The 27,479-nt window shown below is 40.6% G+C and overlaps 1 protein-coding gene across 5 annotated transcripts; it reads right to left on the reverse strand.

Annotated features, from left to right (window-relative positions):
* Positions 1–1,542: 1,542 nt before the first annotated feature.
* On the reverse strand, positions 1,543–18,255 carry thrap3a (thyroid hormone receptor associated protein 3a). 5 transcript variants are annotated; one of them, XM_040117935.1, is made up of 11 exons: positions 18,177–18,255; positions 11,637–11,782; positions 7,878–8,780; positions 6,691–7,383; positions 6,221–6,393; positions 5,594–5,705; positions 5,203–5,287; positions 3,664–3,845; positions 3,355–3,535; positions 3,050–3,193; positions 1,543–2,907 (listed from the first exon to the last, which is right to left on the reverse strand). In XM_040117935.1, exons 2-11 carry the CDS (start codon positions 11,756–11,758, stop codon positions 2,668–2,670), a joined length of 2,835 nt encoding a protein of 944 aa, XP_039973869.1. In that variant the 5' UTR covers positions 11,759–11,782; positions 18,177–18,255; the 3' UTR covers positions 1,543–2,667. The 5 variants fall into 5 exon arrangements, with proteins under 5 accessions (XP_039973869.1, XP_039973871.1, XP_039973867.1 ...); XM_040117937.1 differs by lacking the exon at positions 18,177–18,255 and adding an exon at positions 17,788–18,147 and having other exon boundaries at positions 5,203–5,284; XM_040117933.1 differs by lacking the exon at positions 18,177–18,255 and adding an exon at positions 17,788–18,145.
* Between the last annotated feature and the right edge of the window lie 9,224 nt (positions 18,256–27,479).

Genomic DNA, 27,479 nt, shown 5'->3' on the forward strand with positions numbered 1-27,479 from the left:
TTTATTTATTTATTTTTTTTAACTTTCAAATAAAATCTACTTAATTGTTACATAATAGCTGTGCTTGTAGTAGCAAAGGCTTCATTTCCTTTGCTCAAGTTACACTACTATGTTTTGATCCTCAGATATAGAGACCGGCTCAATCTCAAGTACTTCCTCATATTCTCTGTTGAAATAAAACAAATAAGTCATGGCAGTCAAGTCTTGAGTAGTGAAGAAAAGGATATTGAGCTTTTTTTGTCCTTTAAAAGTTTTGTCCTGGACTGTGTCAAGTGTCTGTTTTTAAAAAGAACAAATGTGTGTGAGGTTTTAGAAAAAGGTACATGGTACAAGCTATTATCTATTAATTCAAAGAATTTAGAATAAGTCTACTGCACTAAAATGTACTCATTACATACAATAAATAAGTACAGAAGAAGAATGCCACCTCATGGTATATTATGGAAATAAAAATGCCATTACAGAATTGGACAATGGCTACTTGAGGTCTTGATAGGAAGGAGAACAAATTTTATCATGTGCTAAGTCTCTAAGTATGTACATGAGGTAACCTAAGCTGTAATATGTTCAACAAAGCCACAGTGAGTGCTCCTGCAGGGGACGGGAAATGCTCATCAGGCCCATCAATGTTTTTCAGGGCATCCTAGTTGCATATTCTAATGACGGAATCATTTGTGCTTAAACTCACGATGGCAGCGTCAGCTAAAAATCTAAATATGCAGTTGTTGGCTGTGCAGCTGCTGCCCTTCTTTATGTACATGGTGAAGGAATCAGTGAGTTGCCCCTGGGTGGGTGGGGGTCTGTGTTTAAGTTCATGTAGTCATACAGGGTCTTTTCAGCTCTGACGTGGTGAGTTGGACAGCACGACAGAAATTGAACCCTTAAACCTCATTGATAAATAGGTTTACGTTCATTTTCTGTAGTATTTTGGGCAGGAATTGAGGCTGTTAACTGATATTCAAAACTAGCAGTTGAACACTGGTCATACAGTTCTCAAGATGTTTACTCAGTAGGTGCACAACGCTGTAGATCACTGTGCAAACTGATGCAGGTCTAGCTGTGGCCATACATCAGGCTGCTGCTTCGCTTCCCATGAAACGGGTTAAGTGGAGAAAACTACAATTGCTGTGAAGTGGCTATTCAAATAATTGTCCTTATACATAAGAGAAATTGCAAATAAAAGACACATCAAGGCGAGCATGAAAGAAATCAGTGTCTCTTTAATTTACAGTCTCTAATAAAAAACCCTGTAACAATACCTATTAAAAAAACCCTTATTTCCTAAGCAGGTAACCTTTAAACAATTAAACACGAATCTCAATCTGTAGGCCTGTGTTGTGCAAAGAGGACCAGTGCACCCACAGCAAAGCACAAATTGTGTAATTCAATTGTATGGGCAGTTAGCCAAACGGAAATGGGCTTAATCCTAGATTTAAGGGAAAAAAATAGGCAATGAGAAGAGATTCTTGTTCTAGGATTAGACATAATCCTTGTCATATAAACTGCACTGTATTTCTGTGACAAAGTATACACCAAAGCTGCTAATTTTGAACCTGTTTTATCACAATGTCGACACAGTTGCACACAATTTGCGTAACTGATCATTGTCTGGAGAAAAGTTTGAAATCAGCAAATATAAATCACATAAAAATCTACTGCAATAGGAACACATTCTCCTTTACATTACATTCATAATCCCACCTAGATAGGTACAAAAACTACAATGAATGTCTCTGGAGGAAAAAATATAATCACTATCAATATTACACATTGATTAGTGGTATCAGAGGTCAAGCAAACAGCCACTGTAAAGAGTAGAAATCTCTGATAGCAAAATATTTCATGTACATTATCCTAATAATAACAGTCTCCTGTGCTGCCAGCTTGTATTGTAGATCTGTTGGATGTTGTACAATGAAAGACTGCAGAGCTTAACCTTTGACCCCGTACAGTTTGGTCCCATTGTCAGATCAGGATAATTTGTAGAATTAGCAAAACAGTTTTTTTTTTCTCTTTTCTTTTTTTGTCTTTTTTTTTTTTTAATGTCAACATGAACCAACGTGTATTTATTGCCGTCATTTTTATCCAGACAAGACAAAGTTCAAAACAACCCAACTACTCCCCCCACCTCATGTTTAGGTAATTGAATTAGATTTCATTGCATTTACCAGTACCATAATTTATCTCGTGCCCTAATGCAGAAAACATATCTCAATTTTCACAAGTATAAGGCACAAGCTGATTTGATTTATAATTTATTTTTTTCTTGTTACTTCAAAATACAAGAGCAATTAAGGAGTTATTTTCTAATTACCCAAGTGAGAAAAGTGTAAATATCACCAAAATGGTGCACAGAAGAATTTGGTTTATTATAAAAAGCAAAGAAACATGTGACACAAACTTGTGAGTTTTCATGACAAACAGCATTTCACCCCTAAACAGTGGTTGTACTAGTAACAAGCTGTATCCTGATGTAGGAAACGGTTGTGTCCAGTCCAAGTGAGTATCCTACAGTGAAATTAAAGCTTAAAACTTTTCCTAGTGATAGCTGAGTCCTAAAACATTTTGATCTGTATTTATCGATGCATTGTGGTGGATAAAATCACTTAGTCAGTTCCTATAACAACGAAGAAGACAATTAAGATTTTCAGCAGACTGGTTCACCGCTCAAGTATTCTCTCCATCTGTTTTTCCCTCTTTATGGTCCTGTTCTGTCTCCTCTTCCTGTGCACCACCTTGCTCCCCGTTGACCTGGAAGTTTTCAGGGGCCCATCTGGGGCTATCGGGGTTGGAGCCCCCAGTGGCTTTCCGGATGATGAATCGCGCCCTTCCACGCGAGAAGCTTCCACGCCCTCGCCCTCGACTGTCCGACCAGTTACACTCTGCCTCCCCGTTTCTGTCGTCGTGCTGGGAGGAGCAAGGAAAAAGAATGGAGGGGTGTCAAGGCAACAACTGTAAATGTACAAACCTGAGCTAGATCAGACTAAATTACACCACGTGGTTAATTTAAACAAATAAGAGGCATGAATGGGCAAGGGATTGACCCTACCAAGTAGTATTGTCTGCTCTTGGGAGTGTACTCTGGGTCCCAGTCTTCACTTTTTTGTTGTCCTGCCATGTTTATGGGGTTACTATGTGAACTGTTCCCTTGACAAATGCCTCTGTTCCAGCCCCTTCCACGAATTCGTACTTGCTGTAATTACAGGAACAGGAGCAAAATCATTGACACAGGACAAACTGTGAAAGTCAAATGTACAGTGTGACTTGACACGGCCATTCCTCCAAACTATGCTCCTCCAAGAGGATGAAATCTCTTTGAAACACTACGTAACCAACAATGTTTGTTAAACTTACAAATCCTCCACGCAGCCTTCCTCTTTCGGGCCCTGGAGACTCCTTTTGACCCAGTCGGGCCCTATTAAAGCCTTCATCTTTGGGATCAGACTTGTCCTGGGGCAAATCTCCTTCTTGTTCGGACTTAAAGGATGAGGAAGATGAGGACGAACTTGAGCGAGAGCGCTTGTTCTTACTTTTCCTAAGAGCAGAAATGGTACATCCAAAATCCTTCATGCCCAGCTGTTTATAGCCCAGGATAAATGAAAATACAGTTTTCAACATATTTGTAGATATAAAAAAAACACAGTGTAGGGCAGTTGCACATACTTTGATCTCTTGTGGCATTTGGAGAATTTTTCCACAGATCTCTCTCTACTAGAATCCGGGGACACTCCCATGTCTCTTCCTCGAATCTGATTATAATCTTTTTCATGGGTGGAATACTTTTTACGGCGCTCAATATCCAAACGAAGGTCCATTGGGTCACCCTTTATTTTTTCCCCACCGTCCTGAGCAGATCAAAACAGAACACAACGTAGTGGACAGACTTTGGATTAGCATGAAGTTCCTATCAATCTGCTTTCAGCCAAGCTGGTTTGTAAACTAAATAGCGATGTCCGTGGAAAAAGGGTTACAAACCCGGGTAACAGCCAGCTGGCATGAATAAAACCAAGCCATTCTGGAGTGAATTTTCCAGTGCACTTAAAAGGGCCAAACCAGTAGTTTTGCATGTTTTCAGTAGTACCTAAAAATCTGAAACATTCTCCAAGACAAGTTTTTAAATGTATTCTCTTCCTTCAACGTGGCTATTTAAAGATGGTATGAAAATCAACTTGCAAATACTTCAGATTTTCCTGAAATAGGCAATCTATCACAGTCAGCTCTATTTTTTTGTCATAATTATGTTACTGCATGGTCAGCCATCAGAAGGGTGTGTTTTGACCTCCTCACTGGTGCAATCCGGGGCCTGTGGGACATGCCAGCATCTGAGACTTAAGGCAATCGACTACCCAACGGCGACTTCCAGACGCCGATTCCCACATTTTACGCGCCTGAGCTTCAGCAACAAGGTGTGTTCGAGTGTTTGTGATTTCAGAACAGTCTCTGAATGTTCACTGCGATCTATTTCCTACTTTACACAAGTTTCGAGTCATTGTAAGTTGATCATCATACCACACTGATACCATTTACTGACACCGATAGCTGCCGGGATGGTGGGAAACCAATCGAAAAACTTTGAGATAAGCTGTGGGAAATAGATGGTGTATATGCACTTTATAGGTATTTGGCTGTACATGCAAAACTACCAGTGTTGTTCTTTAACAACGGTGAAGAACAAGAAGATACGATTGTTCATGCTAGTTTGAAATAACTTAACAGGTTTTTTTTAGTAGTGTTTGCGCTTCATATTTACAAATGGTTGAACTTATGTGTCCATGCGCATCAATAAAGAAACACTGTGAGGGTCTACTCAAAATTAAGCATGTAAATATAAGCACAGGTGCATATAGTGCTTGCTGTTGGTTATTTCCGTTGCTTATTTTTTTTAAAGAATACTTACGAAGACAATTTAGATCCTTTGAACAGCTTTGGCACAATGGCTTCCATTTCTGACCTTATTTGATTCATTAGCCTTGGTCAGGCTTGTGCCCACAGTACAACCAATTCACCAAGTGTGAAGGCGATACAACAAACAACACAGTCAAAGTGCCTTATATTGCGTTTGCATTTCTTAGACTTTGAGCGTCTCCCTTCAAGGAAAGCCACAGACTTTAAGAGAGTGCAGTCTAAAGGCATCTGGCTTGCTCACTTGTTTGCCGTTGTTTGTTTTTCCAACATACTTCATACTGCAAAATGTTCAGTCACCTTGTAAGTGCCATCCTCTGAGCTTTTCATCGCCTCAAAAAGTTGAGAGTGTTTCTTAAAAGCACTTGTCGAAACATCAATTCTTCTGTGAGAAAGAAACACAGTTAAAACAAGACAATTAAATGCACATAGTACGGAAACCAGAGTACAGGCACCAAAACAGCAAACTGTGAGCTACATTGAACCGCGAAGACGACACAAAACAGAAAAAAGAAAAGAAAAACTGGTGGGAAAATAAAACTGACCTCCACCGAGCATGAGAACAAATAAGCCAAGATAGTCTGATGATTTTCAGGTAGGAATGGTGAGAGAAATACCTGAAAGCTGTTAAAAGAAGAGGTGAAGCCACAGCACACTGAAGGTGAGAGGGTCACTCACAAGGCGACTCTACCTGTGTATCTCTGGGCTTTTTCTTGGCTTCATCATTTCCTTCTCTGCAGCTCGTCTATGGTACATGGTGAATCGCTCGTTTAGAGTCATGCCAGAGGACGGAAAGTGCTGAGCTGGAAGAGTAAACAGTAAGAAATAAAGGCCATGGCTGTATCTGGATTTATTTATAAGACCATTATGGATAATGTTGCAAATCATTGAGCAAGACTTCTTTATGGCAGTATTGGATTTATATATGGTTTTTGCATCGATGTGATGAAGTACCCCGATTTGTCAAGTATTCAATTCACTGGATTAACCAAAAGCAGACATACCTGTATGATCATTGTGTCCATAAACATTTTCCTAATTGATTTTCCAGAAAATTTACTCCATATTGCCCATCCCTACTGTTTTGTTTTAGGTTTCTCTCAAAACACAATGCTGCTTTTTCAGAAAACAATGCAACTGCAATGTAGTTTGTCACTGATCTGAAAGTTCATATGAGCCTATTTTTGAGTAACTTCTGTGGCCAAAGCAAATGCAATATGGCGTGTGGTTCTGAAAAATAGATGCTTTCCTTCATTACTGAGAAACTTGTGTCAGGTTAGATTAATGTGTGCCGTGAATAAACCGTCAAGACACTCACCTTTAATGTGGTGAACGATGGTGACAATGTGTTGAGCAAACAGCTCAGAGGGACTCCTGTGTATCTGAGCATTCTGAACATGTTGAAAGATGGAGCGAAACTCCTGATCCTTTTTTGAGGATTGCACAAGATCCTGAGACAACTGGCGCTCCTCAGCTAAAATGTCAGAAGAGCTGAAAATGACAAAAAAAAACATATTTTCGTTTTTTTTTTTGTCTGTGGTTCTTCTTCATTAAAAAAAAAAAAACTAGGATAGAAAACAGAAAACATGTTCTTCAATCAGATAATCAACATTCGAACAGGGAAAACATTGCAGTAAATGCGTTCTTTTTTTGATCATTTTCTACAGAAATCAGTACATCATCATTTTGATGAAGTGCAAAGTCTACAGCTGGATGTACAGGTACGACTTCTTACACACTGAGGAAAGATCCCCCGATGGGAAAAGAAAACTATAGTGTGATGCTCACCCTATCAGACTATCTCCAAGGAAATCCATTCTGATATTAAATTTGGCTTCCTGTTTCCTTGAGGACATGTAAGGCGAGTCCTCTCCCCTGACCATAAACATCTCTCTGTCAGAGTTCCTCCTTGGTGGTGGTGTAGATGATGGGATAGAGGGAGATTTTGCCATCTTCCTGGCTTTACAACTTGTGTCTGGGGAGAGTTCCTTAAGTTTTCCTGCTAACTCCCTTTTGGCGAGGGCAGCGGCGATGGCTGCCGCTTTATCCTGCTTTCGACTGAGATATATCTCCTCTGCCATGGCGTCGAGGTCACTGTCAGCTACCTGTGAACAGGCCGCATTCTGCCATTTGCCAAAGCACTCTTCAAACAGTTCCCGTGCCGAGTGAGTGACCTTGCTCTTTGGCTTAGCGGACTCGTCCCCATTGTGCCAGTCTTTGTGAAGTGACTTTGACTGAGGCTTGATGATCAGCTCCTCCTCTTCCTCCCCATCAGCAGACAGAAAAGGAGAGGTTTTCAAAAAGCTGTTCAGAGACACTTCACCATCAATGTCCTCTTTGTACTTCCTTGACACTGAATCAGTGTTAACTGCCGACGCTTTGCCATTCACTTTTCCCTGCTCCATATCCTCATCATTTGCCTCTGTGTTCTTGCCATTTTCCCAAGCAGATGTAGCTTTTTTATTTTGCTCCTCCAGGAACCTAAAGAGTGACAGAGATGAAGAGCTGCATCTAAGTGGACATGCTACTTGAGAGACAACTTCATAAATTATATTTACAGAAAACCAAAGGATTATCCGACAGTATGTCACATTCAGGCCTCTCCAAATAAGATTTTTTAAAACAACAGTGAAATATACAGTACACAGTAAGTCAGAAAGTCATAAGCAATACAGTAAGTCTTTTATCTATGAAAATAAAGATACACAGGCAAAATGAATATCAATTGAAAACAATGTTGTTTGACAAGACTAATATTTCGAATCCCAATTTAATTTAGTCTGTTATGACAACAACACTTGATTACCCAAAGCTTGCAAAGCCAAGGACATGCAAAGATAAACGTATTGTGTGATCTAAAAAGGCATGCGAAGACATTTAAGAACCAAACAGTAATCAGAAACACGGTATTTGTATGTCTATAAAGCCAAAACAATGTCAATATTGATTTGACAGAAAAGTAAAATCGGACTTACTTTCTGAAGGCAAAGGAGATTGCTTTCCTATCTCCATCCAGGTATTCCTCATTGGAGAAGAAGTCAAAGCTGGAGAGCATTGGATTTAGACCTTGTGAGGGTCTTTTTGTGGGGGATGAACTACGCACCGTCTGCCAGGAGGGGGCGCCATTGCTGGTTTCATTTGTGTTTTTAGGGGAGGGAGCGGACTGGTTAGAAGTCTGGCTGCTCTGACCAACAGTAACAGCAGGATTTGCCAGAGTACTGGTTCTCTTTGGACTGCTGCTGCAGTCTGTCAGGCCCTGCCAGTTCCCCTCAGTTTTCCCACTGCCCGTGCCTTCCTTGGCATCTCCGGCCGACACCCTGACGAGGTCCCCTGGCTCCCCATCTCCCCCTCCTGCCTTTTGGACCTCCTCTGAGGCTGACTGGTCCTCTTTCGCATCTTTGGAGTTCTGATTAGCCAGCGACAAGGCTGGCCTGCATTTGGGGGAGGACGAGTGCGAGGAGGAGGAAGAATGCTGAGAGTTTCTGGATAGGGGTGAGGAGGATCGGTCGTTGTGGTGAGAGTGACCGTGGGGGGGGCTTCCTGAGCGTTCCTGGAGGCTGTGCAATCGCCCTCGCGAGTGGTTTTGCTGATGATGATGCTGCTGCTGTTGTTGCTGCTTTTGAGGGTGCTGCTTGTAATTCTTCCAGTTGGGCCGGAAGTTGTTGTTGTTGTAGTTGCCACCACCCCCCCCACCGCCACGCTGGTACCGTCCACGTGGGAAGTAGCCCCGCCCTCGGCCCCTGAAGTTGTACGGCCTCCGGAAGCCGCGGTGGTAGCCCCGGAACTCCCGGTTGTTCTGGTATCCTCTCGGATACTTCTTCTCCCGGTTATAAGATGGAGAATGAGATCTTGACCTTGACCGTGACCGAGACCTAGAGCTATGAAGAAATTAAGGAGAGAGAGAAAGCACATAACTCCTTTCTGGGAAGAGACAGATATAACAAATGCATAGTTTTTTCTGGCTTCTGACCACAAAAACAGAAAACTCCTCAGCGATGTTATGTAATACAACACGACACTACCACAAACTCAGTGTTTGTTTGTTTTTTAATCTACTTTAATTCAGTGTTGTAAGACAATAAAAGAAAAACTTTCAATGCAGGTGAACACGTTTTTATAGGAAATTGCTGTATGTGTCATCCGATCATTTGGCTCACTGACATATGCAATAGTAGACGAACCTGGTCGGTGTGTTAAAGCTTTGGCTTCAGCTATTCTTAAAATAAACATAAAAAAGAACTGTGCAGTGCGTTGAATGACACTATGGCTGAACAGGCAAAGAACCTCAGGAACTCAGACTTTATTACAGATAAATCTCTGGTGTAGAAAAACAACAATGATGACTACTCCCAAAAAAATACCGTTTGATGACAAACAAACAACGATAAATACTATTCTACGACTTTTAAACCAGTCTGTTCGATTTTCTCAGAACGACACTAAACATGTAACAACCAGGGCGTTGTGGCTTAACATATGGAAGGGTATCAAAAAAACCATAAAACACAATGATGTGCAGAATTGCAGTAGCATGGCATTGGCATAACATGTTGATAAATACCATGTGTGCTTACATGGTGAAAGAAGCCCACAAAGGAGCAGCGCATGGGGAAAAGCAGAGATTTCACTGCGTGGTGCTGAGCCAGGCTGCAGGTTCAGACTAGTCCACACGGCGGCTCTGTTGTGCTTCTGATAAAAATGCCTTGTGTCATAGTCAACCCTGAACCTTTTAACGTGGTCCTCGGAGTATAACCACGATACAGTATTTTCTCTACTCTCAGATCAAATGATTTTATCGGCCCAGCTTTTATTTTTAAGCCTAAGCAGATTTCAACACATTCACAACTTCCAGCTGTGTTCCGCGAGAGTATGAACGTACCAAAATCTGGTATTGACATCAGCCTATATTTGTTCTAACATTTTTTTTCCTACAACAACATCTTCAGCAACTTTTCTACAACTGTCAAAAAGGTAAAAGTAATAGCTAAAGTAAAATCTTCATATGATATAAACACTGAAGTTTAAAAGTATGTTGAGAAATGTACAATCAAATTTACATACAAATCTTAGAATATATTCCAGAACTACATTCTAAATTGACAGAGCAAAGCAGTGCCACAATACATGCATACGCATTATAAAGCCATATAAAAAGGCTGAAAAAGCACATAACTCACCAAGTGTGTTTTTTCATTGGAATACAGAGTGATTAAAGAAGGCAGCACGCTAAGCAGCACTGCACACTCACAGTGCGAGCTACAGATACTGCATCTCTTCTGGCCAGCCCTGGTGAAGACGGGAGTCACATGGACCATATGCGGGGGGAAAAAAAAATCCACTCGAATCCTTTTACTCTGTGCGTGCCAGTTACAAGGGCTGTTCGACCAGTTTAGCGAGGCTTTTTGAAAAGATGAATTAGATGCAATACACTAGTCAGTAAGAGGTGGTTAAGGTTTCTCTGTTTTTAGTTACGGGACCTGTTAACACATTGGGGATGTTTTGCCTAGGAGGTGTATGGAAATAATTTCCATGTGTGTGCTTCTTTTCTTGGGTGTTTATATGTCAATGAGTATTTATATAAAATGTATGCAGATGTGTGCATTCATGGTTTTAAAGTTCCACAAACCCATTTGCCCATGTGCAAAGGTGGGTTCGGTCCATGTCTCTTCTTTATGCTTCTTTATTTTAATGTGAGCGGCTACGCTGCCAGGAAATGGGCTGCCCTGCCATTTCACTGCCATGCCACAGTCATTCTTGCCAGAAACAGCAGAGGCAACAGAGTGAAGCCTGGCCTTTTCTTCCACATTCAGATCATAGCCAGCAGATCACCCTACAGCCAGGGCATTTTTGTTTAAGCAAAGCAACAAAAGCCAAATGCTGCCCTAATGGGCGTGGTAAAATATTTCCATATGCCACTGAGGTTAAAGCAAATGTTTTTCACACAATATTATTCAATAATATTCACTCAAATTTAAGTTAATTCACTAACCGGCAGCTGAACTCTTTCTCAAACAACAATTTCCTCTAGATACAGAAGCTGACTCCAGACTCTGGGTCAGTCTCAAATCCATTAATACGATACACCAGCTCTGTCTGTTCATATGAGAATCAAACTCTTGAAGTCCAGGGCGAGACAAGGTCTTGCAGACGGAAATCAACAGATATGTAGCTAACAAGAAAGGTTGTTTAGAAGTGAACACAGAATCGCCAGCCAACATATTCTGTCTGTCAAAAATAAGCTGCCTGCATATATATATAGTTTTTACATGTCACATCTTAACAGCACATTGCACAGTCCATCGGGTTAAAATTTACTAGATGGAATTTGAGTAGGAAAGATGCATAGCAGGAAACATGGCATGATCAGTGTTGATGTCCTTGAGTAACCTGGCAATACTTTCTCTGCTGCACCTGCTGCTAGTTTGTCTTTTGTTCATGAAAACCAACTTTGATGGTCAGAGTCATTCATACTAGTCATTCAGAGTCATTAAGAATTAGGTTCGGTTCCTCATTAATACATATTGTGCATTACCTCTCAAGTATCAGTTTGGAACCTTGTTTTAATAAGTTAAATCTGATAACACAGTTTGCTGCAGACAAAAAGCTCAGGACTGAAATAAAAAAAAGCCCTAATAAGGGTCAGTCGAGGAAAACAAAGTTGCTCCTGACCCCAAAGACCCAATACAGCCAGCAGATTTTTCAGACAGGAGGATGGTTCATAAAATGGACTCTACCTGTAACGATGCTTCCTGGATCGGGACCGGGAGCCACTTCTGGAGTATGAGGTGGACCGGGATCTTGACCGGGACCTTGAACGGCTCCGAGACCTTGAGCCTGATTTTGTGGATCTGGACATCACTGCAGCCAGCCCACCTCAAAACTGCCACACAAAAGAGTTGTACATCCGAAATTAGGATTTGCAAAATGTAAGAAACGGTGCACACTGTAAAAGGAATAAAGGCCATTCAGTCACCTTTTCAAGACACTGGCTGGACAGAATGGATATTATTCATATGAGAGAACAGCCGAATGAGCAATTAGCACAGAAGAAAAATGAATTCATAGAAGGCCAAGAGACAAAAATCCATGAAACAAAATATCAAACACAGATTAGCCATCCGAGATGTGCTTCAAAAGCAGGCAGTGCAAAAGCTGAGTGAAGAAACAGAGCAGCTGTGAAAAAGAAGGAAGGCAATCTGTGGCAGTGTAGGGCATCCAAACAGAACCAGTTTTATTTAGTCCCTGATCATTTGCATAGAGGGCAGTCGTACGTCAGTCATCTGACTACTTAAATGTTGAGCCAACTTTAAAGAAAACTAATCATATAAAACACAAAAATACAGTTACCGGTAACCAGTAAGATAAGCAAACCTGTTTTTTTCCTCCACAGCAGAAGCTATGCAGTAAATCAACATAAATTATGTAATGGTGACAGAAATGTTTGTTGTCCAGTCACGGTCTTCACACGAAAAGATAACACGGCTGTAGCCTTTAGTACTGTTTTTCTTATATGTCAACTCAGACTATCGCTGCAAGTCTCTCCCGCCTTCCTCAAACCTCACCACTTACCCACATATGTTATATTGTATATCACGCTGTATAGTTTCCGTTTTGTTAAGACTTGTGTACCCCACCCAGGACCACCGAGAAGGTGACGATAAGAGAAAGTTAAAGATATGAACAGATATAGCTGATATTATTTAGCACACATGGCTGAGCTGATCACTCTGAGGAATTAATGAAAGGCCATTTCACGCTATGTTCACCAAATGGATTGATTTAATACTGCTAAGTGTAGTTTTACACCACATAAACAAATGTAGTGTGAGTGTGTGTGTCTTTACAGAAAATCCAAGACTGGTCAAATCTATTCTTTGCTTGGTTGTTTCTATATGCCTTATCATTTGCGATGGGCAAGTCTGACGTGGGAAAATAGTCAATTTCCTCTGTAGCTACCTCGCCATATCACATTTCCTTGTGGTTTAAGGATCTGCTGCAAATCTGATACCAAAGGGGGGTTGATTTTTAACTGCATGCTCAGTGCACACAGGCCGAAGTACACTTTTCACTTAATAGGACGTTTCTTCTGGTCTCGTCCCGGGCTTCACTTTGTATGCTCCCAAAATTATTAAAACAATTCTATAGTAGGAGCATCTAATTCTTTCCAAGGTCCAAACGGCCTTATCTGTGACATATGATCCCCAGTGTGCAGTAAATGCCAGGGATCAAATAATTGATCTTTCATTATGAGAGTCATCTTCAGGGACTTTGGAAGGAGGAAATTGCTGACTACACTTGACAGGGATTTCAAAACCAGTGCACGCTATCGCATGGTGATCCCAGTGTGTATCCTTGCTACTATTTTGGAGAGTATTGAAATGGATCCATCCTCCCTTGCCTCCTCCTCGTGCTTTATGAACTTCCCACTCTCCTCCTGCCTGGCAGCTTGTTGTTTCTGGCTTTCAGAGAATAATTTCCTGAAGGTCTAGCCTCAACAGACCGTCAATTTAGCTTACCGTGCAAATTTGAAATATGGCATTCAGATGTGCCCCTTTTCCAGCATGTGTAAAAAAAATACGTTGTGAAAACCATCTTAATTCTGCTTGAAATACAACAAGACATTGGCCTTGAAGGGAATTCTTGAGGCAAAAATTAACTTTAGTGGATTACTCTGAATTTGTTGCAATAACTGTATTAAAATGTTTAAAACCAACACAACTGTGTTTCATATGACTGAAAAGTTTCCTTGAAACTTCTTAAGTTTCAACTTCCCTTGAAACTTGTGAATGGGTGTCATGAGAAACTGTATACAAAACAGCTCTGCAGGGCTCAGTTTCCCCAGCTAATGAAACCATTGCATTATGACTACTTTGTTAACACGCACAACCTTATTTTTTTTATACATTTATATGTATGTATAATATATGTGTATAAGAAGGTGGAGCCAAGGCATTGCCCCGGCCTCTTGGGCTACGTATCAAAACTAAAGATACTGAACTAAAAAAGCAGTATTGAACAGTGGGCTCAGTTTCGATAGACTCACTCTCAAAGCTCAATCGATAACCATGTGCAGCTGTTTCTCCTCCACACTGTGTGGTCGGCAGGCTAATCACTGAGAGTTCCGACTCTCCAGAAGGCTGTGGCAAGCTTGGTCTTTAATCACTTGCTACTAGATTGGAGCACACCAATGTAGTTACCGACATACATGCACATAAAATGCAAACACGCGTCTTATAATACGGTACTTGTGAGGACGTTTAGTTCATTTCTCACCTTTACCACATCCTAAACCTAGAAGAAAAAAAAACCCTTCACCAACTGCTTTTGTCATCTATGTATGTGTGAACCACTGAAATTATTTGACTATTAGTGCCGTTACCAAGCCCTACACTTTGATAATGCAGTCACAAACAGCTGCACAGTACCAAGAAAAGCAACATCTTTCCTGCTTTAAAGTCTAACTTCAGCCTTCCGGGTTTCACTCTGCGCTTCATCACTTGGTGACCTTTTTATTGATTGTCTCATGCTCGGATTATCAGGTGTAAGATTTTGGGATAAACAGAATCATCACAAAATAATTTACTGACTGGTATCTGACAGGGCAACGTCGGTGACCTCATTGGGGAAAAAAAAATAAATCAGAGACAACATGCAAAGCTAGAAAAAGCAGGTCTTTAACACAGCAGGATAGAAATACGGTGGAATGAACAGGGTATGTTAAATAGGGAGGTTTTAAATAGTAAAACAGAATTATACTGATAATGATTCTCACATGGATAGAAGTTCAATACCACGGATACACACATGATTAAGAGTCCCCTAAGAGCAGGGAGCGACAGCTGTATAATCCCCATCAGCTGTTTATTTCATGTAACAGCAGAAGTAGCTCTGATCAACGATGGTCAAGCAACTCGATACATGGCTCAGGGCGCACGAGAAGAAACACTCCACTCAATCAACTGCCCTATCATTAAGACTGCGATGCCACAGTGGCAGCTGGAATCACATTTGCTATCTATATGTACCCCTTGAGACCCCCCTGCTCGCTATTTCGGACAAGCCACAGCAACTGTCATTGGCACAGTCCTTGGTTATTGAAATGTAGCGAGACGCTTCACATACTGAGGCAGTTAATAGATAGCAAAACCACTGGCAGCGATAAAGATAAGATAAGCCCCTCCAGCTTTCTCCTTTGGGTATTTAATGAAATGACTGAAAAAAATTAAAAAAAAAAGTAAATCAGAGACAACATGCAAAGCTAGAAAAAGCAGGTCTTTAACACAGCAGGATAGAAATACGGTGGAATGAACAGGGTATGTTAAATAGGGAGGTTTTAAATAGTAAAACAGAATTATACTGATAATGATTCTCACATGGATAGAAGTTCAATACCACGGATACACACATGATTAAGAGTCCCCTAAGAGCAGGGAGCGACAGCTGTATAATCCCCATCAGCTGTTTATTTCATGTAACAGCAGAAGTAGCTCTGATCAACGATGGTCAAGCAACTCGATACATGGCTCAGGGCGCACGAGAAGAAACACTCCACTCAATCAACTGCCCTATCATTAAGACTGCGATGCCACAGTGGCAGCTGGAATCACATTTGCTATCTATATGTACCCCTTGAGACCCCCCTGCTCGCTATTTCGGACAAGCCACAGCAACTGTCATTGGCACAGTCCTTGGTTATTGAAATGTAGCGAGACGCTTCACATACTGAGGCAGTTAATAGATAGCAAAACCACTGGCAGCGATAAAGATAAGATAAGCCCCTCCAGCTTTCTCCTTTGGGTATTTAATGAAATGACTGAAAAAAATTAAAAAAAAAAAAAAAGTTATTCAGTCATGTCTGAATGAGTATTACTTAAATGGTTTGTCTAGAGCAGAGTAGCTGTTAGACAAACAGATGACCTCATGCAGAGATTTCGTTGAACATTATTCTTTCCTAATCACCTACAATGACAGATGAGAACACCATTCATCTTGGCACTGAACTGGGCCACAAGTTTAACAACAACATGACCCCGGGAGCATCTATCTTTCTCCTCAGAAAGGCAGTTCAATATCACTATACTCTCACCACGGTAATCTATTTCAAGGATCTGAGCTGCTTTCAATCATTTAACCTCATTTGAAAATCTACTGCAGCAACAATTAGCAGCCAACAACTGCCGCCGCATGGTTCCTACAATGCGCACGAGGCTACTTTTGCCTACTTTGGCCTACAGCAGAGTGTCACTGAGGCATCCTCACACTGACATGCTTCTCAGCTGTCTGTCATCACGTTTGAGGAACTCTGCGGCATACAAGAGGGAACTAAACAGTCAAAAGTCCTCTCGATCTTTTGTCGGTTAGGGACACCCTCGCAAATGATGATTTACAGTTCTATATTTCCAAAATGTGTGCAGTTGATGTTTGTGTCTTCCTGTGCCCCTACGGTCTCATAAATATTAAGGTGGAGACACATTTGGTGTGCACGTTGTTAATCATCAGTGGCATGTTGTACAACCAGAATACTCTCATTTCTGCTGCTGAGGCACCAGTTAATTTCAACGGGTGAGGAGTTCCATGCCCACATGGTACCAACAAAGTTGCATCCAGACTTTGGCATGTTCATACACTTTGTCCGCCACCTAAAGTATGAAACACACACACACACACACACACACACATGGAATGTTGATCAAGTGATCAATATATCCAAACAAAGTGGCAAAGACGCAAGTCTCAACAGAAGTAAACGTGGTGGACTCCTACTTCAGTGTGTGCCAGCATATTTAAAAGTGGGCACACCTTTTCACTGTGTTTGTTCACTTTCTGCACTGCTGGTGTTTGTTAAAGAGGATCGACCTCAACCAGGATCCTGTAGCCCAGCAGTAAACTGCATGAGAATGTTTTCAGACTTTTTCTTTTTTTTCTTTTTTCTGTGATTCAGTTTTCGGAAAACTGAACCACAGAACCTTTCCTAACCTGGAAACCAGAAATAGATTCACACTGGGCCACAAAAGCCAGTTAGATAAGCGTTTACAGGGCTACAGCGTACAGGAAACACATGTCTCAGAGACGATTCTTGTCTCTGAGACATAGGACTTGTTAGGCTTAATTCAGGATTGTAGCTCTTTACTGTAGGTGGAGGGACAATTTAGTGAAACCTGCAATCACACCAGTCATTCTGTCATTGGGCTAACTGCTGAAAAATACCGGTCCTACCGCTGGTAAAAAAATCAAATGACTCATTTTACAGAGGTCCCCCTTGAATCCGCTGGTGGTCCAAGGATCCATATAAATAACGCCCAAGGTATAAATATTGACTAATTGTATTTTTCATCAGAGCTCTGACTGCTCAGCCCCCAGCCCGTTGTTTAACCCTTCCTTCGCAGATATTTTCACAGCAGCCGTTCAGATGACATCGGGGAACTGAGAATGCGAGCATATCAGAGCCAGTGGGTCATGTCCCGGATGGGGTGGACAGTCCCCCCGGTGTCTCCATGTGCCTCCCACGCATAATGATGCATCAGTCAAGTCGAGCAAAATGACCAAATCTATCAGGACTTAACGTCACACCAGAAAAGCCGTCACAAACAATGGCTCCTTCAGAGGATCTAATACCCCTACATGGGCTAACAATTTACGGACCAAGCGTTGAAACTTTTTCCCAGTCGGCATTTGGACCCAGAAGTGTGATTTCGTCGCCGCAAATGATATTTCACAGCGACTTCTTGCCGCGGATCAGCCCCGCGCTGCGTAACTTCCCCTTGAACCGACTGTAAGCCCCATTTCCATGCTGCTGCCGCTGAAAACACATTGTCTCACAAAACGCCGAGAGAATAAATGGAAAAAGAAAAACGGAAGAAGAAGAAACAAAATGAAACCACTTACCGGTCGGCGTTGTCGTTCGGTATATTGTCGCGTTACATTCAGGCACCGAGGCGTAATAGGCTGCTGCAGAAGTGATTTCAAGACAATTTCTCCCCGGTCAGTTGTGTGTCTGTGCCCTTGTGCCCGACGTGTGTCAAGTGTTTGTGCCTGTGCCTGTGTGTGTGTGTGTGTGTCTGTGTGTGTGTGTGTGTGTGTGTGTGTGTGCGTCGGCTCTGAGTCTTCTGGTGCTCAGAGAAAGGGGGTGTGACTGCTCCGTGCGGCTCGGAGATTCGTATTCCCTTCCGCCTTTACTGCCGTCTGTCAAAACACCTTGTTTACATGAATGAACGCAGTGAACGGAGGGGGGGGCGGGGGTCATGGAAGCCTAATAATCCCGGACCAAAACTCACCGTACCAACCGTGTTCCCACAGCGGGCAGCTGCGGGGTTGCAGCTGCTGTGTCCGTGGTACACGACGGCGCTTAGTCCCGCTTACTATAGCGGTCCGGGATCAATCATTGCATTCGTCGTCAAACACATGATTGAAGGTATACAGCTCCGGTCATGTGAACAAAAACTGAACCTCATAAACGTCGCATAGGTGGAATTTGCCGCAGAGCTGTTGGATGAATCGCAACAGATTGTATAGGTGAACCTAGTAAAAGTGGCCAGTATATAGTTCAGCGTGAACTTTTCACTCCACTGCATGCATTGTTTGTGTAGTCACAGTTACTTGCAGTTAAATTAGACAGAAAATAATCATTCAAGGTCCATCCACTGGGCCTTTTCCCGAGCTCTCAACTGCAGGGGCTTCAACTTTGCAGATAAGGATTTTGAGTGCAAAACACAGATGAGGTCCACTTCCCTCCATACTTGTTGTACTTGTGCAATACATGAGAGTGGTCCCTCCTGCAGATACCTTCTTTAGTTATCCTACAGGAGCCACGGAGGCTAGAAATCCTAATCAGTTCAACCCAGTGCTATTTCACCTGTTTTGAGGACAGAGGCATGACTGCAATCTGAAATGGGGACCATTGCTTGCGGTGGCCTTAGCAAGTACAGTGTTGCCGAATAAATTGGCGTGTGATTGTTTGCCCTGAAATCAGCTGAGCTGTTAAGTAATCCTATTTTGGGTGTGCCAACTGTAACTAGTTTCATCAGAACAGACTGAAAGTATGGCTGACTGGCAGTGAAAACAAAACTACTAATAGATTGCAGTTGTATTCAGGAGTAAACCACGGAAAACACTAGATCCATTCAGCTCTCTAAGTAAGTCTAATTATGACTTACAAGTCATCTGTGCCGTATTTAATAGTAGGCGTGTTTATAATCATTGACTTTATTTTATTCCTGTGCCTGCACATAAATAGCATGAGTGGTTTAAATATAATACAATAGGCTGTATCTACAATTCTTTGTTAAATCTTTTTCTACAGTTAGGTACATAAGTATTTGGACAATGACACAATTTATGTACTTTTGCCTCTCTGCACTACCACAATGGATTTTATACAAAGCCATCAAGATGTGATTGAAGTGTAGACGTCCAGCTTTAATTCAAGGGGGTTTTACAAGAATATCACATTAACCATTTAGGAATTACAGCCATTTTTATACATAGTCCCTCATTTTCAGAGGATCAAAAGTAATTGGACAAAACAACAAAATTACAAATATCAGGTTTATTTTTAATACTTGGGTGAAAATCCTTTGCAGTCAATGACTGCCAGAAGTCTGGAACCCATGGACATCACCAAATGCTGAGTTTCATCGCTTGAGATGCTTTGCCAGGCCATTAATGTCTTCAGTTGCTGCTCGTCTTCGGGCCTTTCTGCCTTCATTTTTGTCTTCAGTAAGTGAAAAACATGCTCAATTGGTTTGAGGACAAGTGACTGACTTGGCCATTGAAGAATATTCCATTTCTTTGCCTTGAGAAGCTCTTGGGTTGCTTTTGCAGTATGAATCAGTGTGAATCAGTTTTGCAGCATTTGGCTGAACCTCAGCAGATAGTACGGCCCTATACACTTCAGAATTCATCTTGCTACTTCTATCAGCAGTCTCATCACCAATAAACACCCGTGAGCCAGTTCCATTGGCAGCCGTACATGCCCATGCCATAACACTGCCTCCAGCATGTTTGACAGATGATGTGGTGCTTCAGATTATGAGCCGTTCCTTTCCTTCTCCATACCCTTGTCTTCCCATCATTGTGGTAGGGTTTAATCTTGTTTCATCTGTCCAAAGAATCTTGTCCCAGAACTGGAAAGGATTTTTTTTTTTGATGTTTTATGGCAAAGGCTAATCTGGCCTCTCTCTTCCTGACTGTTACCAGTGGTTTGCACCTTGTGGTAAACCATCTGTATTTACATTCATGAAGGCGTCTCTTGATTGTAGACTTTGACAATAATACGCCCGCCTCCGTGAGAGTTTTCTTGACCTGGCTTGATGTTGTGAAGGGGTTTTCCTTCACCAAGGAACGAAGTCTGCGATCATCCATTTTGTGCACTCTTCTTCTGGGCCTTTTGGTGTTGTTTAGCTCGCCAGTAAAAAGGGCCTCCTTCAATTGCACTGACACGTCCTTGGACTACATATTGAGAGTTACCATAATCAGTTACCAAATGCAAATTCAACACTTGTAATCAACTCCATACCTTTTATTTGCTTAATTTGTCATGAAATTATTGTTAAGATGCTTGAATTAATGCTGAAAGTCTACACTTTAACCACATCTTGATGGCTTCGTTTCAAACCCATTTTGGAGGTGTAGGGAGGCAAAATATCCAAACTACCAAATACATATGTATCTAGCTGTATATCATTCCATTGGAGCTGCTGGATAAATTGCCTGGGGTAGGGTTAATTTTGTTGGCCACTGAGGTTTATGTGACTCAGTAAAACAGATGCATCTCTTAGCAGCACACCTAACAAATGTGTGTACTTTCCACTATTTTTATCTCATTATCTTAAAGATAAATGTTGCACAATCTACACTCTTAATTTTTTCTTTTTTTTCCGATACACACATTCTTCTACTGATATGAGACATGTTACATAATATGTTATGGTATCTTACTAGCTCTCAACTTTAAGGGGTCAGTCTAATCCCTGTGAACTGCGTTGTAAACTACATTATTCCAGCCTTCAGTTCATTTCTAACATACTGCCTTTGCTAGATTATTTGGCATGAGTTCCCAAATCCTCATGATTCCAGTCCACAAAAAGTGCTGGTTAATTCTGGTAAAGTATTTGGTCAGTTGACAAATATGTCACTGATATTATGAATCTCAGATACAGCATCAACTGTCATCTAGTGTTAATATGATGCTTGTTGGTTGACCTCATTTGTGTAAAAGTAATCTTTAATTCTTTAAAGCTGCTCTCCCAGTAACATACTTTCACTGCTTATGGGTTTCAGTTGAGGGTTTTGTGGCTTATGATTTGTATCAAATTTTTTTTCCATCCTACCAAGAAATACATTTTTTTGGGAAAATGCAAAACATTTTAAACATTTTGACATGAAAGTGTTCACGTTTACAGACACTAATCATTGGTAAATACTGGCTGAATTGAAGACAAGGTTACTGAGGCATTGCTACTTTCATCTTTTCAGTGAAGCTTTCTTTATAGAGCAAGGAATATTAGATTTATTAATTTTCCACAGTTTGTTCTTACATGAGAGCAGAGTTTTTAAGGAGAAGCTTAGTATGTCTGTTATTGTAGAGGTCGGGAAGAGTCTGTGTCAGTTGGGAGTCATACAAGGAACAATTCTCGGATCTCTTATCTCCAGGTTTTCTTGGCTTGTTTCCAAAATCAATATGCTCTACATGCATAAAGGTCCAGGGGATAAAGTTCATGTGGCTACTACTTTAGATTCCTTCCCCTGGAATGTGCTAAAAAGAGCTATTATCCTATTACGTCTGCAGTTCACAGTAGCCAGCAAAACTGTCTACCGCAGGGACACTTGTCTCTCATATTCCTAATGGGAACAAAATTATATTTTATCATCCTAATAACAGAAATAAAAAATCATGACACGTTTATATACATGAATAATCCTGACATGGATGATAATAATTTAAGAAATATTGCTGTCAGCTAACCATTTCTACCCAGACATACCCTACTCCCTGTCTACAAAAACAGCATACTTTTGGATTTCTGGATTTAAATACATTCTCTTGGATTTGAGCCTTTGATCACTTAATAATTGCCACAAATCTTAACGTAGATCAGACGGCATTCACGTGGTGATAAGATTCTTAAAAGCTACCTGAAGAAAGACTACTGCGCCGGATTTAGAGAAGCTTAATTTGTATGTGTTGTCATAACAACTGTACAGTTGCCGATCTGCATGGGGGTCATTGCGCCTCTCCCTTTTCAAATAGGAAGTGCGGCCATGTTTTCCTCACACTGCCTCTGTTTTAGGGTTAGAGAGGGAAAACAACATGTACAGTGTATGATATACACTATTTATGTTTTTTGAGTGCTATGCAGTTTTGTCCTTTCAACTACTGCTTTCACATAGATTTTGTGGTCAGAGGTTCTTCAGAGTGCTCCTCTTTTTTTGTACAACGGTATAATGTTTTTCTATCCTTTTACCTTTTTATATAGATAGATTTAGATTTTTGGTGCTTACGATTTTTGATGAAAATATACAGTTATATACATATATACTGTATATAACGTTACTGTAAATTGGTCTAACCAAGCCGGTTGCTTAAAAAATGTATATTTTAATAATGGCACTTTTAGTGTGTAGCTACGTGTAGATGTCGAAGAATTTCTTGATCATACATCTCTCTGTCTGTCCAGGCTTATTGTGCCACGGGACACTACAGCACTTCATATTTGCATTGGAAATGAGTTTACCCATGGCCCTGTGTGCTGATACCACTGATACTTCCTGAGGTGCCTCCAAAGTAGTCATATTTGAATAATTCAAAGTATGTCTACCAGGAAATTAACACAGCAGAATACACAGGACTGTTGATGTATTCAAACTGGGGATTCAGAAGCGCAAGTACGGCTGGAAGATGAAAGGGTGATTAGACAGGAAGTGGTGTGTTTGTTTTATATGATGATTGTTTTTTTTTAAGTTCATAATGTTAGAATAAAGAGAGAGAGAGAATTCAAAAGTTTACCCTGCAGAAAACAAGTGCCAGCAAAAGATTAACTGAGCTCAGTTTGAAAAGGCCACGAGGCCAGAAGCCAGTAACTAAGCAAGACACTGCAGCAAATGAGACAAAGCAGTGAGCTCACACGTCTTGAGTTCTTTCTTTTGCAGTATAATACAATATAAATGTGCATATTGATCTGTTGAACACCTTGGAATTGTACCAATAACATAGATTGACCTCACTTGTTAAATGTCACCTCACTTAGACCCAACCTGGCACCGTAAATGTCAGCTTTCTTAAGCGTCTCTTTTTGTTTTTGTTTCAATCTGTAGGTAAAAAACACTATTTTCATATTGTTAGAACAAAAAGATGAACATGAATGCATCAGATAACATTTTCTTAAAAGTTAAGTAAAGCTGCTCTGTAATTGGTTAGCTTTTGTCATATCATGTTTTTCATAATTCCATGCATTGTGCAGTATTGTGTGGTACTGCATGTATTCCACAGCATGTACAAAATAATGTACACGCATTTATGTTTCATTATCAGGCAATACTGCTGGAAACCCAATAGCCCAAGAAAATGCAAGTAAAAGTAGGAACCAGGGAATCTCAAAATGTTTGTGGCTTTGTAGCCAGGCATGGCTCTGGGAGCGGCATCGTCCGTCAGTCTGACGATCGCTCCCACTACTTTGGTCCAAACGGAAATATTTTAACAACTATTAGATAGATGGCCATGAAATTTTGTACACGATTCACAGTCACCAGAAGATCAGTCCTTGTGACTCTGGTGATCCCCTCACTTTTGCTCTAGAGTCATCATGAGGTTTACATTTGTGGTTAAGCTCAACCCCCCTCGGTGTCTGAGTACAGCTTCAAAGAGCCAGCTGTATATTATTTGTATTTTATTGTAAATTTTTTGTTTTCACATACAATAACTCTACCAGACTGTTTTTGATTCGAGCTTTTCTCTGTTTCCTTCTAATAATGCAATACATTCAAAGATTCTTTATTTCTTGGCAGCTTCTTTGTCAGGCAGTCAGATTTATGACCATTTGTCTTTTCTTTGTTATGAGTCGACCCTTTCTCCTAGAAATTATGTTTATATACAACTAAACTGCAACAGCAAATATGTTTTGAAGGAAACATGATTGTGACCAGATTAAGTATAATGTTCACAACATAATGAGGAAATGCTGTTAATCATTATATTTGGCAAGTCTCAAATATGTTGATACTGAATGTATCAGTAAAATGTTCACAAACAACATGTTTTCCCACAAAATAGCGGATCTTGCGATACAATATCCACAACCAAACTCTTTCATGGTTATGTTTAGGCTCATCGCTCATCGCACTTGGCTAAGGTTAGGTAGCGATCATGGTCTGGTCTAATCCCCAAGCACCTCTCGGCGTCTCCCCGTCAGTAAATGTAGCACTTCACTCTACTATACAAATGTAATTTCAAGGAGTCAAGGTTGCGTGAGTTGACATTTGCCTCTTAAAATCCCTCTGACAACATACTGTGTGCTACAGTTGCCCAGTTTTAGTGATCATAATTTCAGCCATTTCCCAATTGGATGTTGGGTATTTCCACTGTTATATAAAGTCACTGCAGTTCCCCGGTTCACACATGAGAAGCTACAATATAGCAATTTCAAAGAGTATTCACCGACCGTTTATAACTATGATGCTGTCTATGCCGAAAATCCCGTCTGAGGATGGCCTTGCTTTAGCACCTATAGCTTGCCCTGTGGCCCCTTCCCATCCATCTCTCTCGCCAGCTCTCTAGCTCTGCATCATATCACCACTGCCCAGACACCGGGCAGGTTATTTTGGGCAATCCCTCTGACACCGCTTTCTCCCTCTGTGCCGGGATAAAAGAGTTCATACTCCCCCTACTTTATATCCTTCCCACCTGTTGGAGCTGTCGATCTCCTTGCTGACATGCCTGGACACTCAGAGCTTCAACTTTACTTGTAATAACTCCACTTATAATCCCCCAGGGGTGATGGACTGTGGTGGGTCCTGAGCCTTTATCGAGATTGCACATTAAGAAATCAGTTGATTTCACAGGATGTTTAACTGAAATTGAGATTTAAAAAAAAAATATTAATAGGAGTACTCTCCCTGATATCAGTATCCCACTGAATTATCAGGGACGCGAAATATTTTGTTATTTATCTCACGGGTTGTGTAGCTATAGGAGCTTTTTTTAAAAGTAAAAAAAAGTTACTCTTCAAATATTCATATCCTATTGTATATAAAACTGTTTTTTGAATCTCAGTGGTAGTTTTAGGTGAACAATAACATATTGCCAGAAGCAAACAGCTGGTTGTTAGACTATTCCTTGCCAGTCCTTTTGCATAACATTAGTTTGATATAGCCCATCTGGTTGCAGTTACTTCACATAAGGAGCCAAACTCTACTTAATAATGATGTTGCATGGCTGAATCATTGTGTTATTCATCTTTAGGGCACTGGAGTAGCAATTTTAGGCATTAGTTGTTCCAAAATAAAACTTTCATTGTTCTAAAGACGAAAACCCTTTTTTTTTTCTTACTCAATAGCCATATTCAAATAACCAAATCCTTTCCAGTCCATGCTGATCAAAATTACACTTTTCATGAAAGCACATGGCCAGATTCAGTATGACTCAAAATGAGTCTGTGTGAAATCCAACATTAGTTCCAAGTGCGGCATCAACTCACTTTTTACAATCTACAACCCTGGCACATATTCTTCCTTCCGCCTGAGACAAAACACTGATGTTTAATTACTTGTCTTTTTTTTTTTTTGTTTTTTTGCTTTAGAGGGATTTTTGTGCAGTTTTTAGACAGTGGTGGATGGAAGTATTCAGATCCTTGGCTGAAGTAAAAGTACGAATTTAATAATGTGAACAAAGTTGATATTCAAAATCCTGCATTCAAAATCCTACTTAAAAGTAAAGAATTATTATCAGTAAAATCTACTTAATATAACAAACACAAAAGTACTTGTTCTTCAGAAAATGGCCTCTGATTTGTTGTTATATATTACATGATTAGATTGTTACTATTGAGGATTTGATGCATAAGTCCCATTTTTAGGTTGTAGCTGGTCAAGGTGTAGCTAATGATAACTGGAAAGTCTTAATCTGAAATGAATGAATAAAGCGGTCACATCAAAGTAGTGGACTTAAAGTTCAAACTGTTGACCTATGAAATGTAGTGGAGTAGAATTACAAAGTAGCATGAGATGGAAATACTTAAGTATCTCAAAACTGTACTTATGTACAGTATTTGAGTAAATGCACTCATACAACAACTTCAATTCCACCACTGTTGTTAGACAAAGTAGATCTTCTACGATGTTACAGTGTGATTCACAGGAAAATCAGTTCAAGGAATATAAGGTTATTTTCCAACACAGCAGTTGTAAATCCTTCAACACTCATATCGCTGTCAAATCCAGCTAGTGTTTATGATCATCATATTTTGGGGCTTAATGTGCAGTTCTTTTTGGTACATCCATTCAGATCAAGCTTTCCCACCCTATAAATGATCATATTTGGCCAGAAATTGAAAATGCACTCGCTCTGCCACCACCATCTGCGCTGTCCTTTACCGTCAGCACAAACGTCAAGTCATCTGACACCTCTCCAACACAAGATGGACCTCTCTCATGTCCTCTTTGTTGACAACACAGCCAACTCAGCTGGGTCTGAGAGGATGAACACGTAAGCAAGACAGCTGCCCATGCCTCCAGAGGGTTCCATGACCCCTGTCCAGAGTCTATTATCACCTTCTAGATGTTTCCACAGGGCTTGAATCGCACCCTTACCCATCAGATGCTGTGTCAGGCCGAGAAAAGTGGGAACCCAAGATGGAAATTAGTGCTCAGGGGATTTAAACGGAGCTTTGATTATAAGCAGGAGCCTGGTGTGACAAATAAAGACGGCCAAAAAGTTAATAATAATAAAACTGTTGTACGGCTTTTCAGGTGTGCAGTTGTTTGAACCCAAATAGCATGTCCCCGGCATGTCTCTAACGTGGCCCTAGCATGTCCGAGATAACACCTTCATCCTCCACAGAGAAGAGACGTAATTGTCTGTGACGAACATATCTTAGAAAAAAATGGTCAGATTCACATGAAAGTCACCATGCCTTTTGTCGCTACCAAGAGTAAGACTGATTCGGTGAAACTATTAACCTTAACAACTGTTTGAAAATAAATAAATAAATAAATTTTATTCCCCTGTAGTTGAGGGGGAAATATTAGGAATACATTACAATTGAATATAATCAATTAAAGTCAAATTAGCACCTTTCTGGGTCACAAAAATAAAACATAATGACCTTCATAAAGGCACTATTCGCTTCAAGGCTGTTGCATTGGATTGATAAAACTGTGCTGTTTATCGTGTCTCATCAGTTTGTAAAAATAGTGAAATTTAGGTCTTACCCACACCATATCATCACTCATTAACAGTCTGATTCACCCCGGTGTGAAATGATGTCACTAGATGGCACTCATAAAAATGAAAATGATTCTTATACTGTACAATTTGAAATACGGAGGGAGAATAAAACTTTGTGTGGTCTTTGATACTTCTGAAG

The sequence above is a fragment of the Xiphias gladius genome, chromosome 22, assembly GCF_016859285.1.
Source record: "Xiphias gladius isolate SHS-SW01 ecotype Sanya breed wild chromosome 22, ASM1685928v1, whole genome shotgun sequence".
NCBI lineage: Eukaryota > Metazoa > Chordata > Actinopteri > Istiophoriformes > Xiphiidae > Xiphias > Xiphias gladius.

Excerpts from the sequence above, each read along its gene's own strand:
- thrap3a (XM_040117935.1), bottom strand. The coding sequence starts at position 11,758 with ATGTCCAGATCCACAAAATCAGGCTCAAGGTCTCGGAGCCGTTCAAGG. Across the intron at positions 6,394-6,690 it reads CTTGGAGATAGTCTGATAGG|CTCTTCTGACATTTTAGCTG; the intron begins GTGAGCATCACA and ends TGTCATTTTCAG. Across the intron at positions 3,194-3,354 it reads GAAGGCTGCGTGGAGGATTT|CAAGTACGAATTCGTGGAAG; the intron begins GTAAGTTTAACA and ends CTGTAATTACAG.